We start from the raw sequence: 18,479 nt of genomic DNA on the forward strand, positions 1-18,479 counted from the left end.
TTTACTTGTTTATTAAAAAGTTCCCAAGGTACAAAACAACAACAGAAGTGTTTTCAAAAACGCAGCCTGGCAGAGTGAGTCTGAGAGATGGGGAGTGAGAGTGCACACTGTTGGCCTCGCAGAGAACAGCATTCACCAAGAACCAGCCCAGGAAGGAAGCAGCAGACAGGAAACTCAGAGGGGGCACAGGATCAGTGGATGGAAGCAGGGACAGGGACAAGGAGGCTGGGAGCAGGAGAGCAGAGGCTGCAATGCAGAGTGTGGGGCTTGGGACGGTGTGGGTGTGTGGAAAGAAAGCAGGAAGAATCGCAGGCACAGAGAAAAGTGCCCCCTGGAAACTTCCCCCTCCATTCTGACCAATGGATGCTCCCCAACTCTGCACCAAGACCAAGCCAGTTCATCTCAGACTGCCCCAGACTTGTCTACCACCTGTCTCTCAAAATAAGTTCCAGATCATGGGCCAGGATGGAAAAGGTCTAAGAAGACTAGATTCTCACCCAGGGAGGGTCCTTCCCTGAGCCACTGTATGCCCCCACCCCCACGAGAGGAGCTTATCCAAAGGGTGTTCCAAGATGGGGGTAGGAAGGATCAGGTAAGGCTGATTCAGGTGGATTGCTCTTTGTCTTCAGCTCCAGAGTGGAAGTGGGTGGAAGAACCTCTCAACAGCGCCACAGCAGGTTCTGGTGGGGCCCTGGAGGCCTGCTGTCCTCCATGAACTTCAGGCATCCTGGGGAAACCCAAGGGGGCAGAGACACAAAGAGAGAGCTCTTAGTAAAAGCATGTTAGTGAGTCTTTGGGTAAACAGCTTCTCTTCCTTAGGCTCGCCCTGGAGCCAGGCCGGCAGCTCTCAGTGATTTTGCAGTCCAGATCCCCCGTCCCAAGACAAAAGAGAATCCAGACTCTCGATTCTATCTGGCCTTGCTTTCTCTGTCACCCCCAAATAAATAAATAGATAGATAGATAGATAAAAAGCATCTTTATCACCTAGATAAATGGCTCATTTTCCTGTTGGGAAACATTTTTGTTTTTACTGTTCAAATTGGGGCCTTTGATAGCGATTCAAATCTTTGAGTGAAATACAGTTTAGGAAAACAACCCAACTGTGAAGAGCCTGCAGCCTGATGCTAAACCAGGAGGCTGACCCAGGGGGAAAAACTAGTGAGGAGCAACCCAGTCACTTCCCAGCTACTTCAAACAAGAAGCCAATCACTCATGCGCCTGCACCACGGCCCGGCCTGACCCGGCCCGGCTAATGCAATCACTTGCAGTGGAAATGCTTGAGAGATTTACTGGCCTTTGCAGGCTCTCCTCAGTACCCCTTTCTTCCAATCCTCCTGGTTTCCTTACATCTTTGGGGCATACATGCAGACAGACCCAGCTCGGAAAGGTTCCAGGTCAAACTGTCTCCCCTGCGACATCTATTTTTGGGGCTGCAACCTGCCTTTCCTGTTCTTATGTTAATGAGAAAATCCAACGTAGGGTGGATCCTAAACCCAATCACTTCTGAGTTACGAAAGTAGCCACAGCGGCACTCATGCAAAGACATGCCAAGGGACACGGACAGCAGTCAATGGACGCTGCGCACTAAGAGATTCACAGAAGGGTCTACCTGCCAGGCCCGGTTTGGATGCAGAGCCTCCAAAGGGGAGCACATTCACATCTGCTCTTGAAGCCATTCGCGGATGGGGCTTCTGTTCGGGCAGCACCAGATACTGAGACGGAGGGTGTGCCCCCGGAACCTTGTAGGAATGTTTCTGGTGCGTGGATGTAGGGTGCCCTGGAGTCCATTGTGACTCAGCAACGCCACAAGCAGCGGAACGGGGACACTGCCCGTCCAGGTCCCCCTCACCGTGGCTGTCAGGCTTGGGCTCACCCCTCAGAATTCCATGAGGAGCTTATCACGACCGATAAACGAGCTGCTGTCCTCCCCTCGTCCCACAACACTACCCGAAGAGAGGAGCACTCCAAGGCCAGGTCCACAGCCGTCTCCCGGACCTACCCACTCCTCGTCCTCTGCGCCGTCTCCCTGCTCGCGGGCCTCCGCAGTGGCCCCTTCTGAAGACTTCTGGGCCATGATGTTGTCTGTCCAGGAAGTGCCTGTCTTTCCATCCCCAGCAAAATTACATCTGGTCACGGTTCCTGCCTCCAGTTTGGCTAATGACTCTGAAAGAAGAAGAGAAGCTGAATGGCCTTCTGCCTTGCGTGGGAAACACTGCGGGGAAGGGGAGGGCTTCGTCTGGGGTGGGGGGTCCTGTGGGACTCGATTCAGCCTTTGTCCTCTGTACTGTCTCAGCCAGGGTGTGGTGAGGGAGTCTCTGAGTGGTTCTCAGCCTTCCTAATGCCGCGACCCTTTTGTACAGTTCATGTTGTGGGGACCCCCCTAACCAGAAAATTATTTTCATTGCTACTTCATATCTGTCATTTTGCTACTGTTATAAATTGGACAACCCCTGTGAAAGGGTCATTTGAACCCCAAAGGGGTCACGACCCACAGGTTGAGAACCACTGCACTAGATTACTAGGCTATAAGGCTGCTCACAAGAACCATGGGCTTGGACAACACTCTGGAATCCAGGGCATCCAGGCCAAGACCCCAAAGGCATGTGTCCAGGAATTTTAAAATAAATATCAAGTGACTTGGGGCCCACCGAGACTGGACTAGCCAGTGGCCATGAGCTCCGAGGAAAGGCTCAGGAAGGGGACCAGGAGTCCTCAACTCCCACACAAGAAGTTATGTCAGCAGGAAGGCTGTACTGCTCACCCAGGAAGGGGCCATCTCCCCGCGTTTTCAGCCGTAACCCGGCCCCCAGCTCGAGCTCCATCACTTCCATCTGTGCCTCGGGCATCCAGAAGGCCACGGTCTGGTCTGGGGTGAGGCTCGCCGTCAGTGCCAGCAGCTCTGGCTTATTGACCAGCTCCTTCAGCGCCTCGGGGGTGAGCCTGTCCGTGTCCCCCTTGGCTTCTACCTCTGCAGATAGACAGCATTGGATGGGTTATTATCGATTCACTTACAGAAACAAAAACACACACTCACTGCCATCGAATTAAGCTTGGCTCAAAGCTACCCTGCAGGACAGGGGAGACCTGCTCCTGTGGCTTCCTGGGGCTGTGAATCTTACAAGAGCAGAAAGCCTCAGTTTTCTCCTTCGGAGTGACTGGTGGGTTTGAACTGCTGGACTTGTGGTTAAGTAGCCCAAGGCATAATCCACTATGTCACCAAGACTCCTGAAGTTCTTACAAAGGGCTTATGTTTATCTTTTCTTTCTTCTTTTTTTCCCCTTTACGTTTCTTTTGATTTCTGTTCCTGAGAATATGAGGGTAAGTCAAAAAACATGGCTAGAAAGTCATAGAAAATGTTCTTCAAGAGAAACATCAAATCGCGAAGCTACCGTTTTCTCAGTATGTCGTCCACACTTAGGTCCACCCTCTTCGGAAGGTGGCGCTTCCATCTCCCAGACATTCTGCATTCTCTGATTTACACCAGGGCAAAATGGCAGCTTTGGCCTTCTTGGGGTCTCAAATCATTCTTCTTTGAAATATCCTTTTGAGTTTGGGAAACAAAAGGACGCCTGAAGGGGCCAGACCAGGGGTAGGGCCATGGGTAGATGGGGTAAGGCACCCCAATGAGATTTTCACAAGCCATTCTGCTACCCTCAAAGACGGAGCAGCTGCACGGCTGATGGGTAAAATTACCCCTTGGTCCAACTTCCTTGGCCTTTTCCTCACCACTGTGGTTTTCAATTTTCTGAAATCCTCCTCAAAATAAGTTCCGCAATCACCAGGTCTGAGAAAATCTACCAATATGACCTCTTTGGAATCCAAAAATTTCGGCACTAGAACTTCTCAGCTGATCTCTCTGCCTTCATTTCACTGGCCCCGCAGCTCCCTCAGAAGCCACCGTTTCGATTGGCGCACGCCGCTCGCTCGGGACTGGACTGGCAGCGGCAAGGCTCGTCCTCAGGAGCTTCAGCTTTGTTGGAAAGATCAGCCCTTCGAGCCAGCCCATCTTCATGCAGTGCTTTTAGAAACCGTTCAACCCAAAGCTTGATCACTTACCACTGAAAACGCCGAGCCAGTGAGAGCTCAACTCCAAGAGCTACCTTAACAATGGTCATCCTATAGTCTTCGACCAGTGTCTGCTCTTCGGACGCTGTTTCTTCATTCACCGGGTTGACTGTCTTCCCTCTTGGGGTTCATTTCGTAAATTTTTCCAGCATTCCTCAAAATTCTTGGTGCTTCTAAAAACTATTGTTTTACGTAGGACAGCCTATCTATGTTACGAAGCTTCGGTGATTTTAGAAGATGTTCATCTAAGTTTTGCTAAAAATCTTATATTAGCCCTGACCTCAAAATGGTTTTTCCTGACATAGAAGTATGCCTTTTGCTGAAGGTACCTCACGAAACTAAGACGATATTACTACGAGAACTTATCTGCCACCAGTCATCAGTCATTGCTCGTATGAACTGGAACCCCAACCAGCAATTCAGTGACATTGATTACATTCTTCAAGTTGTGGCGCCATGCCCGGCCTCCTTTTCCCCAAGTGTCCCTTCTGCATCACCATAAACTCACTGCCCGCCCCCATGCTTCTTGTCTAATCCACAAGAGTAGCTGTTGTCAATTTAATACCCTATAGATCAGCAGTTCTCAACTTGTGGGTCGCGACCCCCTGGGGGTCGAATGACCCTTTCACAGGGGTATCCCAATTATAACAGTAGCAAAATTACATTTTTCCATAATTATGAAGTAGCAATGAAAATATGGCTGGAGGTCACCTCAACATGAGGAACTGTATGAAAGGGTCATGGCAGTAGGAAGGTTGAGAACCACTGATCTAGATTGATCTTGACTGATCAGACTGCTCAAAACAGTCTTCACTAAAAAACTTTCGGGGATACCTATGTTTGGTTTCAGGTTTCAAGATGATCTCAGGGCCCTGGGCTCAGGGGTTCATCTAGCCTCCATGGCTCCAGAAAGTCTGGAGTCCCTGAGAATTTGAACTTCTGATCCATATAATCCCTGTTTAGATCAGGATTCCTGTAGTGTCTTTGAGGAATCAGCTGTTCGGTAATGGTCGCTGTGCACGCTCCAGTTCTGGTCTCATGGCAAAGGGGGCAGTTGTTCATGGAGTTAGCCAGCTACCCCTTCCATTCCTCCTCCTATGCCCGACTCTCCTCCTCCCTCTGCTACTCCCACAGAGCGTCTTTTGTGACTGAGTGCTCTAGATGCCTTGCCTCAGTCACCCCTCACAGACTGCACAGCAGGCCTGTGGGTACTCATGAATCTGAGCTTAGAGCAAATTACTTCATTGCCCTGCGCCTGAAAAGGAGGGAGAAAATGTGCCTGTTTGACAGGACTGACAGCAGCTGTAAACGAAATGAGGCCTGTAAAGCATGTGTCAGCACAGTATCTTCCTGACCAGTAAATCTCAGTGAGGGTTACTCCATCTTTAAGATTCCCATGTTACAGATGAGAAAACCTGTGCTCAGAGAAGTTAAGTTACTGCTCTAAGATCACACAACGAGTCAGTCTCCAAACTCACTACAGAATTCTGCCTTCCTCCTGAAACCATGGAGGCCAGGCAGGGATCTCTCCAGATCCTGAGTCTTACTGCTTTGGGGAGAGGTAGGGAGGATCTGCTGAAGCAGGAACAAACTTTAGTGGTCTCCAGATGCTCTACGGATCCCCTCTTACTGGAAGCTTCTCCTGACTTACATGGTTACAAGGGCGGAAGAACCCCAAAGCAGCAGGTCAGGCAGCAGGCTGCTGGCTCGCAGGGTTTTGGGGGTTGTTGTTATTGTTAGGTGTTCTCGAGCCGGCTCCGACTCACAGTGACCTTATGTACCATAGAACGGAACGCGGCCCCGTCCTGGACCAGCCTCACAATAGCTGCTAAGGTTGAGCCCATTGTTGCTGCCACTGTGTTAATTCATCTCACTGAGGGTCTTCTTTTTCACTGACACCACTTTACCAAGCACGATACTCTCCTCTTGGGGCTATTGTCTCCTCATAACATGTCCAAAGTACACAAGATAAAAGTCTAGACATCGTCCCTTCTACAGAGCATCCTGGTTTTACTTCTTTCAAGACAATTTGATTTGTTCTTCTGGAAGTCCATGGTATAGTCAATATGTTTGCCAATGCCATAATTCAAAATGGAAGCTAACAAATCCCAAAATCGGCAAGTCAGATGAAAGGCTGCTGGCTCAAGTCCCCAGACCAGGAGGTCAGAGGATGACAAATCAGATACAGGATCAAGAAAGGGTAGGCTTTGCCAAAACATCTACAGCTGTTGGATGCAGGCCATTCCCACAAGGGAATAAATGCCTCTTCCAATGGATTGACCACTCACATCAGATCACAAAATGGAGACTGTTTACTTAGTGTTTATCAAACCACTAAGAAGCATGACCTAAACAGATGGACACAACCAGTTAAGAGTCCAGAGCCAGGTCATGGGTGGTCTTGTAGCCTGTAGGAGAAGATGGAAGGGAAATAGAAAGCTAGACAGGACCCTGGTCCCAAGGTAGCTTCAAGGCTAACCATCCTGGGAAGATATTATCTAGGGGCTGAGAGGTTCAGGGGCCAAGGAAGAACGCCCTGTGGGAGGGCCCTGAGGGAGAAGGGTGGAAGGATACCTACTGTATGATGACATGAGGAAGCCCGTGTTCACCTTCTTTGTAGCGCTGAAGTTGGGTTCAAGTTCATTTCCCTTGGGGTCAAATTTGCGGCGGTGGATGCTGCTGGGCTGGACATACAACACGTAGTAGCGTTCCTGTGGTCCGGCAGAGAGAGAATGAGGAGGCTGCCATCACTGTGCTCACCTCAACACACAACTCCCCTTGGCTCTGGGCGTGGCCCTCCTCAACCTCACCTTAACCCTCAAGTCCCACCTCAGCTCTAAAAAATATTCAAGCTGGGCTGATGTCCCCCATTCAAATATTCATTCATTTATTCATTCATGTGTTCAGTAGAGCACACAATGAGCCCTGGTGGTGTAGTGGGTTGCATGTTGGGCTGCTGACCACAAGGTCAGCGGTTCGAAATCACCAGCCACTCTATAGGAGAAAGTGGAGGCTTTCTACTCCTGGAAGCAGTTACACTCTCTGAAACTCACAGGGGGCAGTTTTACTCTGTCCTACAGGCCTGGTATGAGTCAGAATCTACTAGATGGCTGCGAGTTGAGGTTTAGAGGTCCATAGTAGGGTGGGCACAAGGCCTGCACATGACCAGGATAGAAAGTACATGCAAAAATCCATGAGCCAAGCACAAAGCATGAAGCACCCCGAACACCATAAAGCAGAAGTGGATACAGCCAACGTGTCATGGGAAAGGTACTGAGAAAGACCTTGGGCCCAGTGGCCCCTCTGCCTCTTCCAACAGATTCATGACCTGGAACAAATCACTCCCAGCCTCCCAAGCTCCAGGATCCTCTGGGAGCCAGGGGTGAAGTGATGGCTACCCTTAGGAATGCTGCAAGGCTTCAATGGGATCCTGGGGAGGAGCAAGCACGGTGTTAAGCGGGAAGCGAACCCTAGCTGCTATTTGCCGGCTAGTCTAACAAGAAAAGGCCAACGCATGATGCCAGCAGACTGATGAAGAGATGCCCACTTCCTGGGAGAGCTGAGGAAGGTGAAGTCTCAGAGAGCAGAGAGACCTGCAAGTGCAGAGGTAAGGGACTAGAATAGATATTAAACACAAGACAGGTACACAGAAATCTAGAGTCCCACCTACAGTGGAGCGCCTTGAGCCACTTGGCCAAGACCTGGGGAAGCCGAGGCTAGGAAGGCAAGCGTGATCAGTTGGAGGCAGATCCCCAGTTGGCATTGGGAGCTTATCTGGTAAATAAGAAGGAATCCTTCGGAGCAGCAAAGACCCCAGAGGGTCTCTCAGGAAACAAGTTGGCAACAGGGCAGGAATGAGCTTTGGAGCGAGGGGCAGTCAGAAGGGGTAGGTCGGAGAGCCCATCACGACGGACTGGCGTTCCTGGGGATCTAGCCGAGGTGAGTGGATATGGATGAGGGAGGTCAGGAATGGCCAAGGGAGGAGCTCGACCTGACTGGACATTGCTTTTTTAGCTCTAGCTTCACCAAGAAACTTGGAGGAAGCAAGTTTGGAGCGGGCTGAGGAGAGCACCCTGCCTGCCTGGGCACAAGTCAGCCCTAGCAGAAGTTCGGCCTCAGCATGGGCGTGCACATGGACTCTCCTGAGAAGGTTGGCTCAGGACTCCAGATTGGCATGGCCAGGAAGGGCGAAGCAAAGCATTTCTTGGCATCAAAGTAGTGGGGGGCTGGGAGGGGGGGCGTTCTCATGGGGTAGAGAGAAAGGCTCTGGGTAGCACCATTGGCCACCTTGACAGGGTGCTACTATCAACGAGTCACCTTGTCAACATATCCGGGTCATGCCATGGGGTGGCGCGGACACTCAGAACAAGCAGCATCCGCTGGAGGCAGCCGTTCAGTTGGCGCTCTGGGTTGGGATTCTATTTGGCAGACAGGCAGGGATCCTTTGGCGCAGCAACGAGCGACAGCAAAGAGATGGCTGTGTAAGATGTCACCTTGGACATGAGAGAGAGCAACAGTGGCAGGGGCTCCAAGGAGATGGGAAGTCACTAACTGTCAACAACGGAGAGGTCACATGAAGCGTGGAAATAAAAGCCCAGAAAACAGCAGCCCTCTCCCATAGTCCCTGCCACCAATGTGCACCCAGTGGAGATCCAGGTCCACACAGGTGACCTGCTTTGTAAACGCCCAACATTCTTAGATGCCCAGTCGCAAACAGCAATGAAAAAAGATGAGTCGGTGCCAAGAGCCGCCCTGCTTCTATAGAGCTGCAAACAACAAACGTAGCGGTACATTTATGATAACCCACTCCCAAGGGCTGGCATGCGCACAACTGCCCAGGATCAGAGCTGGTACCCAGGAGGGGTGAGGTCGTTGGTTGCCCTCTCTGACCTTGCCTGCTACTTTGAGGCAGTGGGAAGTACCAGGCCAGAGGGAAGGGATCTGGGCCCTAGACTCTAAGAACAAAGAGCCAGCCACCCATCCTGCCTTCCTCCCCTCCTCTACTCCATGCCCAGCAAGGCTCCTGGCCCCATTCCTTTCATAAGTCACCCCTGCAGGCCCTCCTCAGGGCATCCACAAGCTGAGTCCTGAAGCATCCACCTCACCCCTTCCTGCTTTCAGGCTCCCAATCTCAGCCCAATCACACTATCTGGGTCCAGGGCCTGGTCTGTTTTCTGAGCTACGACCCGGGCCTTTCCTCCTGGCCACACACTGCCCAGCATGGCCTGAATGGATCCCTTCCCATCTTCAGCCACATTTGGTTGGTGTTGGTGTTGGGACACATCTCCCAACACCCCGTGCACCACTCAGTGAAGAAGCTGCATCCCTCCCCAGTCCTCGGCACTGGCAGAGCCTGGAGCAGGGAGCGACTTCTGGAAGGACTAAAGCCAGCGCCGAGCTGCCACCCCAGAAGCAGCGCACCTTCCTGCCGTGGGTATCCAAGATGCTGTGCCGTGACACATCCACCAGCTCTCCCTCCAGCAGGACCCCGTTGCCCCTGAGACAAGAGGAAGAGAAGGGATGGGTCAGCTCTGCCAGAAAATAGCCCCCTTCCAGTGTGATGGCCCAAGATCCGCGAAGCAAGATCCTGACCTGTGGGGGTGGGGGGATGGGGGACGGTGGGAGGGGTGGATTTTATTATCCCAGAGTGGGTGTGCAAGTGAGGGCACTACCAGAGGGCAGTGCTGTTGAGACCAAGCAATGGGCCCCCCTGCAGAGCCCAGAACTCAGTCTTACATACAATAGGCAGAGAACACATTCAGCACTCCCCACTGCTCCTCAGGTGACAAAGACCGTGGGCACGAAGGGTTTTTGTAAACTATCAAAACGTTTACTACATATAAAGGATGTTGCCTTTTTATTAACCGAAAAACAATTTTGGGCAGGGGGGGGGTGTTTCTAAAGGGCTATCTATGATCATCCCTTCTCATTGACTTTAAAGCCGTGCATATATTTCTGTTGTCATTCACATCACATAGGGGACGACCTAATGACTCAGGGCCATCAAGTTTGACCCCTAGTGACCCTCTCGAACAGGACAGAACTGCCCCCTGTGGGTTTCCCAGACTGTCAATGTCTTCAGGAGTGGAAAGCCTCAACTTTCCCCTGAGCAGTCGGTGGTTTTGAACTCTGACCTTGGGTTAGCAGCATACTACGCCAGCAGTGCTCCTCAACAACCTAACACGGAAGTGGTTGGTGGAGCTGGAGAAACGGGGATGCGGGGACTTAGGATTTTCCTGACCAGACTGAGATGGCAGGGTGGCCCGTGAGATCAGCTGAACCCGAGGTTTTCTGGTTCCATTCTGCATAAAATCAGCACCGGAGGCTCCCTCTTTGGGAATGCAGAAATGGGAGAGAGGCTGACAAGGTGTGTGGGGTGGGGGGAGGAAATCACGATTGGAAAACAACTCTTATTTTGTCACAACCACCACATACAAAACAGGAGGTAGCATTTGGGTTTCAGGCAGTCTTGGTGGCACAATGGTTAAGGCACTTGGCTGCTAAAAGAAAACAGGGGCCCACCGGCTGTTCCAAAGGAAAAGGCTGGGCAGCCTGCTTCCTGAAGACTGACAGCGTCGGGACGCACGGGGCGGTTCTACTCCGTGATCCCAGGTCGCTGTGCGCGGGATCGGCTCCCGGCAGGGGTGTGAGTGGCGTGTCAGTTTGACTGGAAGGGCTCCTTTGCTTTTAGGATCTGGATATCCGCCGGGGCGGGCTCTCCTGCACCCAACTCTGCCCTGGACTCGCCAACTCCCACCAGCACCCCAAGGGCGCGGTCCTTTCTAGAGGGGGTGGGCACCCGTGCAAAGGCCCGCGCTGGAGGAGGGACAGAGGTCGGGACAGGTCCGAGCCCGCGGGCAAGCCGGCCTGTGGCCCTGCGCATCTTTGTCTCAGGGGGTGCAGCTCGGGCTGCGGGGCGCGGGCCCGAGAGGGCAATCTGGGCACCCCAATCTTCCCTTCCTCCGTGCCACCCGCAGCCTGGGGAGTTGGGGTGGCGGAGTTGGGGTGGCTCCCAGAGGCGGCGGCGGGGCCTACCCCTGGTGGGCGCCGGGGTCCCAGGCGGCGGGCAGCCGCGCGCTCCGCACCGCCTTGTGCCGGAGGGCGCCGTCCTGGTAGATGCGGCTCATGGCCGCGCCGGGAGGCCCGAGGCGCGAGCCGGCTCCCGGGAGCAGAGGCGCGGGGCGGAGAGTGGCGGAGACGCGCCGGGCCGGGGCTGCGGGTCCGGGAAGGGCGCGGCTCCGCTCGGGCGCGCCCGGGCGGGATTTAAAGGAGCCGAGCCCCATTCCCGCCGGCCCGGCGCGCTGGGAGCGGGCTTCCTGCGCGACGCCCATCGCGGGTTAGGGACCTGCGTCCGCGGGCTCAGGGTACTTTCCCTCCTTCCCTGCGAGGGGAGGGAGGCCCTTGTCCCAACACACGCACAAAGGAGATATGTAGGAGGATGGGTTTGGGGGGAGCAGGAATGGGGAAGAGGGGGACAGCCCTCAGGAATGACGCTATGCCGACCTGTGCCCTCTCGTGGTCCCACAGTGGCTGAGGAAGGGGCTCCAGAGCTCTGGGACAAATAACTCTGAGCCTGGGAACCTGAGCAAGGATTGGATGCAGCTGTGTGCGCTTGGACGGACTCCTCAACCTCTCTGCGCCCACGCTCCTTCTTCTGTAAAAGGGGGTTGGATGAGTTTACCACTGCCCATCCCTTCCTGTGCTGGCACAGTGGCCCTCAGGTTGAGGCAGAGAGAAGGCAGAATCTTTTTTCAAACCTGTCCTGGGAGTGAGCCCAGGAGTGTGTGGGGCTATTCAGGGAGACCTTGTTCTGGCCGAAGGGCTCTTTCAAAGGGAGGTAGCCAGACAGTGTGAGAGCGCTGTGTGCCCTCCCCCTCTCACCTCAGGGTTTCCGTGGGCCCCAGACAACAGCCATCCTCCCCCTCCCCCCAAATAAATATCCTTGTAGTTAGACAAAGATCTTGGTGTCTTATTGACAATGTGGAGGCATTTGCGTAGATCAGAACATTGGGACATGGGTAACATTGTAAAGCACTGTCATTCCAGAACATCTATTGTGCTCATGTGGAACCTGTAGCCAGGGACAGTTGTTGGACCAGAACAAGGGGAGACCGTGTGATTTCAATTCACCAAAGAAAGGTCAAGACATTGGGAGGTTTGATGAGATAGTGAATATACAACAGATGATTTGCTCTGTAAACCTTCACCTACTTCACACTGAAAAGTTCAATTAAAAAGAAAACCAGGAAAGGTGTATGCCAGGGGTGTACATTTCACCATACTCACTCTGTTTGCTGAAGAGATAGCATGTGAAGCTAGACCATGTGCAGAAGACTATGGCATCGGGATTGGAGGAAGACTCACTAGCAAGCTGTGATTTGAAGGTGACACAATCTTGTTGAAAGCAAAAAGGACTTGATGAAGATCAGAGAGGACAGCCTTCAATATGAATGATGTTTCAATTTAAAGAAAACAAGGAGCCCTGGGTGGCCTAATGGTTACAAGTTCGTCTGCTAATTGCAAGGTCAGTAGTTTGAAACCATCAGCCGCTCCGCAGGAGAAAGATGGGGCTTTCTACTCCTGTACAGAGTTACAGTCTCAGAAGCCCACAGGGACTGCTCTACCCTGCCCTGTCGGGTTGCTATGAGTCAGCACCAACTGGAGTTGTGGTTGTTGTTGTAAAGAAAAGAAGATTCCTTCCTGGACCAATAAACAACATCATGATAAATGGAGAAGAGACTGAAGTTGTCCAGGATTGCATTTTCCTGGGATTCACAATCGAGGTCTGCGAAAGTCAGGAAACCCAATCACGTATTGCATTGGGGAAATCTGCTCCTCAAAGCATGAAAAAGCAAAAATGCCATGTTGAAGATTAAGGTGCGTCTGCCCTGTTAGATTTCTGGGTTGGTTTACCTTGGCTCTTCTCAACGCTGAAAGAATTCATGGGGCAGAAGCACTTTCATAATCCGAGTTACTTTTAGGAGGGAAAGGGGAGTTTCAGGTATTACAGTCTCAAAGGGTACCCACTATCTCTGGAAAGCATGCAAAGCTGAGAGGAGGTTGTGCAAGATTTCCCCACTGAAGAAGGCCACTTCCGGAGAGCGCTAAAACCCACGTGAAACCAGTGTCAGACGCAGCGAGTGGAACCAGAGCGTGGTGCCAGCAGAGCAGAACCACCAAGAGACACACAGCTGGCCCTGCTGCTATCCCCTCCTACATTCCTTGAGGGGGCGTGGTTGTGGGTATTACCATGCCTGATGGCTAAGTTCATGGGCACCTGTGAGGTTGACCTGTGAAGGTTGACCTGCGCCTGCACCTAAGTAGGTGAGTGTAGTCTGCGCATGCTCCGTTTCAGGAGCATGCTATATTCAGGACTACGCGTGTGATGTATTATGTCCCAGGATCTGAGCAAGGTCCGCTTTGAATTGTCCCCTCGGACGTCTAATGTGAGCCTGATTCCTTTCCCACCCCTTTATTGTGGCATGACCAGCTAATTTTCGCTTAGGGTAGGCGTTTGGTGGAGTCAACCCCCTGATCCCTAATCTGGCGACCTGTCAGACCCATGCCATGCTCTTTTCCGTTGCCTTGGATGCCTTTGGAAGCTGGACAATGAATAATGCAGATCAAAGAAGAATTGATGCCTTTGAGCTCTGGCGCTGGTGAAGAATGATACTATGAACTCCCAGAAGAATAAACAAACCTCTGTTGGATGAGCACCAGCATGTCCTTAGCATTGGGGATGGTGAGACTTTGTTCCCATGTTTTGGATATTTGTAGCCATTTAATTTTTTGTTAACTTGAAGCTATTAATCAGGTCACAGCCTGATGCTGCTGCTTTGAGGGGGTAAGAAAGAGAGTGAGGCTCTTCTCTCTCTTCTCTCTGGCTCTTCGCTTCCTCCTGGCTGGGACTTCACTGAGTCTGCCTCCAAGAGTGACCCCATGTGAGCTGCTGACCTGGAGAACTGTCAGCGTCCTGTGACATATCCCCTGACCTTGGATCCATATGACTCAGCACCCACTGGCCTGTGAGCTCCCTGCTTCCCACTTCACCGCTGCAGCTCTGTGAGTCTGCAGAGGGCTTGGCTAGCATCAGACCCATGGACTTGAGTTGGACTGGGCTGGGGCGCCTTCTGGATATCAAGTTCCCTTTTATATGTAAATGAGCATCACTGGTTTTACTTCTCCTGCAAACCCAACCTAATACAGACGCGTTCAGGAGAGGCCGATCTCTGGAGAAGGACATCAGGCTCGATAGAGTGGAGGCTCAGCAAAAAAGAGGAAGCGCCTCAATGAGATGGGTTGACGCCTTGGCTGCGACAATGGGCTCACACATAATGACAGTTGTGAGACTGGCACAGAACCTGGCAGTGCTTCGTTCCGCCGAAAGTCCAACAACATACATATGCATACGCATATGTCAGCAGAAAGAAAAAGGAACTTTCAGGTCAAAGAAATTATTTTGATATATACTATTCATCTTGATGCCAATAGTGATGAAATATAACTTTTAAATCTTTTAGTGTATGTTGTACATATTTGTTATGTGGAGATCTATGAAAATTATATGTCTGTAATATATGTATATAATTCATATAATTTTCTTCTATGTGTATGCTGTTGTTAGTTAAGTGCCCTGGGGTCAATTCCGGCTCTTAGAACCGCTATGTACAACAGACTGAAGCTCTGCCAGGCCCTGTGCCATCCTCACAATTGGCCCGTCATTTCTAGGCTTGGCCCCACTGTTGCAGCCCCTGTGTGTACATCCAGCTCACTGACGATCTTCCTCTTTTTTTTTGGCTTCTCTTCTACTTTACCAAGCGCAATGTCCTTCTCCAGAGTCTGGTCTCTCCTGAGAACATGTCCAAAGTCCGTGAGACGAAGTCTTGCCATCCGCACTTCCAAGGGGCACTCTGGCTGTGCTTCTTTCAGACAGATCCGTCCGTCCTTCTGGCAGTTCCTGGTGTGGTCACTATTCTCTGCCAACACCATCTTCGAATGCAACCATTTGTTCTCGGGTTTTTCTTTCTCAAGGGAGACCCAGCTACTGTACCTCCTGGGTAAGTTAGCCCAACCCCTGGCTGACCTATCTGCCTTCTCAGTAAAAGGCAGAGAAGGAGGAAACAGAAGAGTCCTGCAGGAGCCCTCAGGGCACAGCTAGTCCTTCCTGGGCCCTCCTGCCCCCAAACACTCCCAGGCTGATTCCCTGGCTATCTTGCCCTCCTCCTACCTTCCTTCTGTGTCATCTTCCCCTACACCGTGGCTCCAAATTTAAGCAGCCAGTTAAGACTGTTTAATTAAACTGAAAGAAGACTTAAATTCCATCCTTCAGTCTTACTGGCCACGTTTGGAAGGCTCAGTACGTACCAACAAACAGCCAGTGGTTACCGTATTGGACAATGCAGATTCAGAAGCTGCCCATCACTGCAGGAAGTTCTGTAGGACAAACCAAAAACTCACTGCCACCGAGTTCATTCTGACCCACGGTGACTCCATAGCGCAGGATGCGCTTCTGAGAAGGTAACTTTACAGGAGTAGAAAGCCTCATCTCGCTCCTGCAGAGAGCTGGGTGGATTTGAAGGGGTGACCTTGTTTGCAGACCAACTCGCCACCAATGCTGGAAAGCACTACACTTGGGAAGACCAATCTCCTCTGGGTCGCAGGTTCTGCAACTTTGCTGCGTCAGCTCACTAGGTGGACCAGGCACCACCAAGGCAGAGAAATCTAAATGAACCAGGAAGCATTTAAAATAGAACTTTGTTAGATTTTTTTTTGCATTTAACTTTGCAGTTTATGTTCTCGTAGGACACCTGGCAGAGCCATGACTAAGCGCTTGATGACTAACTGAAAGGTCAGTGGTTCAAACCCCCCAGCTGCTCTGTGAGGGAAGATGGGACAATCTGTTCCTGGTAAGTGGCAGCCTTGGAAACCCTCTGGGGGCAGTTCCACTCTGTCCTGTAGGGCCACTCTACACTGGAATCGGCTCAATGGCACAATTTAACTTTAAGCCAAACGCCCTGAGGTGTAACATCTGTCTGGAAACACAGCATGCAGGTATGTCCTGAGAGTAGCATTCGGCATTCATATTCAACAACGGAGTCCTCTTGTTCTGAATATGGAGTCATCACATTTCCCTTGAGACTTATTTTTAAGAAAGCAAATGTTTTGAGAATGAAGATGGCAACAGGTATACAAATGTGCTTGACACAAAGGATGGATGTATGGATTGTTATAAGCATTGCGTGAGCCCCCAATAATAAAACAACAGCAACTTATTTTTGTTTTTGAAATTATTGTTGGCACAAATGGAATTTTGGCTACAAAAACGTAAGCTTTGGACCCCTCTGTGCCATGGGGGAACTGACAGTGTGTTCACACGAGTATGTATGCTTTGTGACATTTTCAATGGTAAGTAGTTTTGCTGAAGTTGAGACCACTCTCTTTTCTTTGCCAAGAGGTCTCCTTTGCTTCATGTCAAGCGAGATAGTTAGTTTATTGTGCCAGCCTGGCCGATAAACACAAGTGAGATTAATTGAAAGGCAGAGAGATAAATGGCTTGGTGAGTCTCGCTTTTATTGTCTCTTGCTCTTTGATCATCTGACCAGCTGTGCTTGTTCTGTGTCTCAATTTACAGGCTACACTACCTGTGGGATGATTAGCCGGTGGACTGTGTCGCTTTAAATTGAGGTCCCTTTAAGACCACATGATTGGAATGCACATCTCTGGAGCTGAGGACTGACGGTTGGTGACAGTTGGGGACCTGCCTTGCTGTTTGTTGCCTGGGGATATATAGCCCAGCTCTCTCTACAGAGGACGAACTGGTGGCCCTCAAGACTTGAAGGACTGCCAGTGTCTCACAACTCTCTCACGGGAGTGAGTTGCACTGAGCCATTTGTACTGCTTTATAATTTCACTGTTCATTTCTTGTGTTATCTATCTATCTTTATAAATATATATAAAATTACTAGCAATCTGGTTTTGTTTCTCTAGAGAACCCTGTGTAACACATCAAGTGACATTAGAGTGAGATTTGGGTGAAGGGACATTAAGAAGAGGAACATGTCATATGCAGTCCCTGGGTGGTGCAAATGATTAATGGTCTTTACTGCCAAAGGTTGGAGGTTTCACTCCATCTAGAGCCCCTCAGAAGAAAGGCCTGGCCATCTATTCCCCCTATGGAGCTTAGTTCTTCTCTGACACACATCAAAACCAACCCGGCAGCAGCTGACACAAGAAGGTTTCATTTGGGTTAGTGGGATATAAGGGCATTTTTGTGTCATGTCCATACATGGTTAGCTTGTTGCCAGCTGTGCTACGGTGGTAAGAATTCCAGGAATACTTGGCCACACTCTGTGCTGACTCATCTGATGCTGTGCCCCAAAGGAGTGAAGCTAGAGCTGGAAATATGCCCTAGAGCGAGTGCCTCCCTTACACTGGGCTATGTGGACAGTGGAAAGGAGCCAGGCTTGAGACCACGGGGGCCATGGAGCTGGTATGCAGAACACTCCTCCTGTCCTCAGACATGAGAAATTCTTCATGCAGCTTTTGGCTCTCAATGACCCTGATCAAATCGAAGCTCTCTCAGGAATTGTCTCACTAAAGCTGTGCACGTGTGCTTAGCAGTGAAACAAAGAGGGAGTGCATTGGTGTGTGGAGTCGTAGGCTTTATGCATGAGATCACATCTTACCATATCTGACACATCTTGTCCTGACAAAGCCTGGTGGTTCCAGGAGAAATCGCATGCTCACTTGTGGGGAAATAGCCGGAAGGAAAATATAGATACATGCTTACATACACACGCACCAGAGAGCAGGGAGCCACAAAACAAAGGAGGCACTCAATAGAGAAAGCATAACATAAAACAAGATGCCAGAGTGAGGACTACACCCACCCATCATATTGCATCAATAAATGCAAAGGGAGTAAGCCTCGTTTTGAAAGAAAATCTATCCTATGCCTTTGTAGCAGACATGTCTTAATGCCACGTCAGAGCCTCTCAGCTTCACGTGTCTAGAGCCTTTGGCCACTTATCCTGTCCTAGCCTCTGCCGCAGCGTTGTTAGGCACCGTCCAGTGCGTTCCAACCCACAGCGACTCTATGAACAACAACGGGACACACTGCTCAGTCCTGGGCCAGCCTCACAACTGTTCTCTGAGACCATTGTTGCAGCCACTGGGTCAGCCCATCTTGGCCAGAGCCTTCCTCCTTTTTGCTGTCCCTTGGCTTTACCAAGCATGATGCCCTTCTCCAGAGACTGCCCTCCCCTGACATGTCCAGAGTATATGAACCTAAGTCTCACCATCCTTGCCTCTAAGGAGGATTCTGACTTCATCCAAGACACATTTGTTGGTTCTTTTGGCAGTCTGTGGTACGTTTTATTTTGTTTTACCTTTTTTGTTTTAATTTTTTAAATTAA

General features: G+C 50.9%; 1 protein-coding gene and 1 pseudogene across 1 annotated transcript; one reads left to right on the top strand and one right to left on the bottom strand.

The window, feature by feature from the left end:
* On the bottom strand, positions 1–11,299 carry LOC142456743 (arpin-like). The gene is made up of 6 exons (XM_075557977.1): positions 11,101–11,299; positions 9,487–9,562; positions 6,644–6,776; positions 2,762–2,968; positions 2,000–2,163; positions 1–727 (listed from the first exon to the last, which is right to left on the bottom strand). The coding sequence occupies exons 1-6, from the start codon at positions 11,190–11,192 to the stop codon at positions 719–721; spliced, it is 681 nt and encodes a 226-aa protein (XP_075414092.1). The 5' UTR covers positions 11,193–11,299; the 3' UTR covers positions 1–718.
* LOC142457243 (AP-2 complex subunit beta pseudogene) overlaps positions 11,191–18,479 on the top strand; it is a 24,764-nt pseudogene continuing 17,475 nt past the window's right edge.

Source organism: Tenrec ecaudatus, chromosome 9, assembly GCF_050624435.1.
Source record: "Tenrec ecaudatus isolate mTenEca1 chromosome 9, mTenEca1.hap1, whole genome shotgun sequence".
Lineage (NCBI taxonomy): Eukaryota > Metazoa > Chordata > Mammalia > Afrosoricida > Tenrecidae > Tenrec > Tenrec ecaudatus.

Excerpts from the sequence above, each read along its gene's own strand:
- LOC142456743 (XM_075557977.1), bottom strand. The coding sequence starts at position 11,192 with ATGAGCCGCATCTACCAGGACGGCGCCCTCCGGCACAAGGCGGTGCGG. Across the intron at positions 6,777-9,486 it reads TGGATACCCACGGCAGGAAG|GAACGCTACTACGTGTTGTA; the intron begins GTGCGCTGCTTC and ends GCCGGACCACAG. Across the intron at positions 2,164-2,761 it reads GGGAGATGGCCCCTTCCTGG|AGTCATTAGCCAAACTGGAG; the intron begins GTGAGCAGTACA and ends TTCTTCTTTCAG.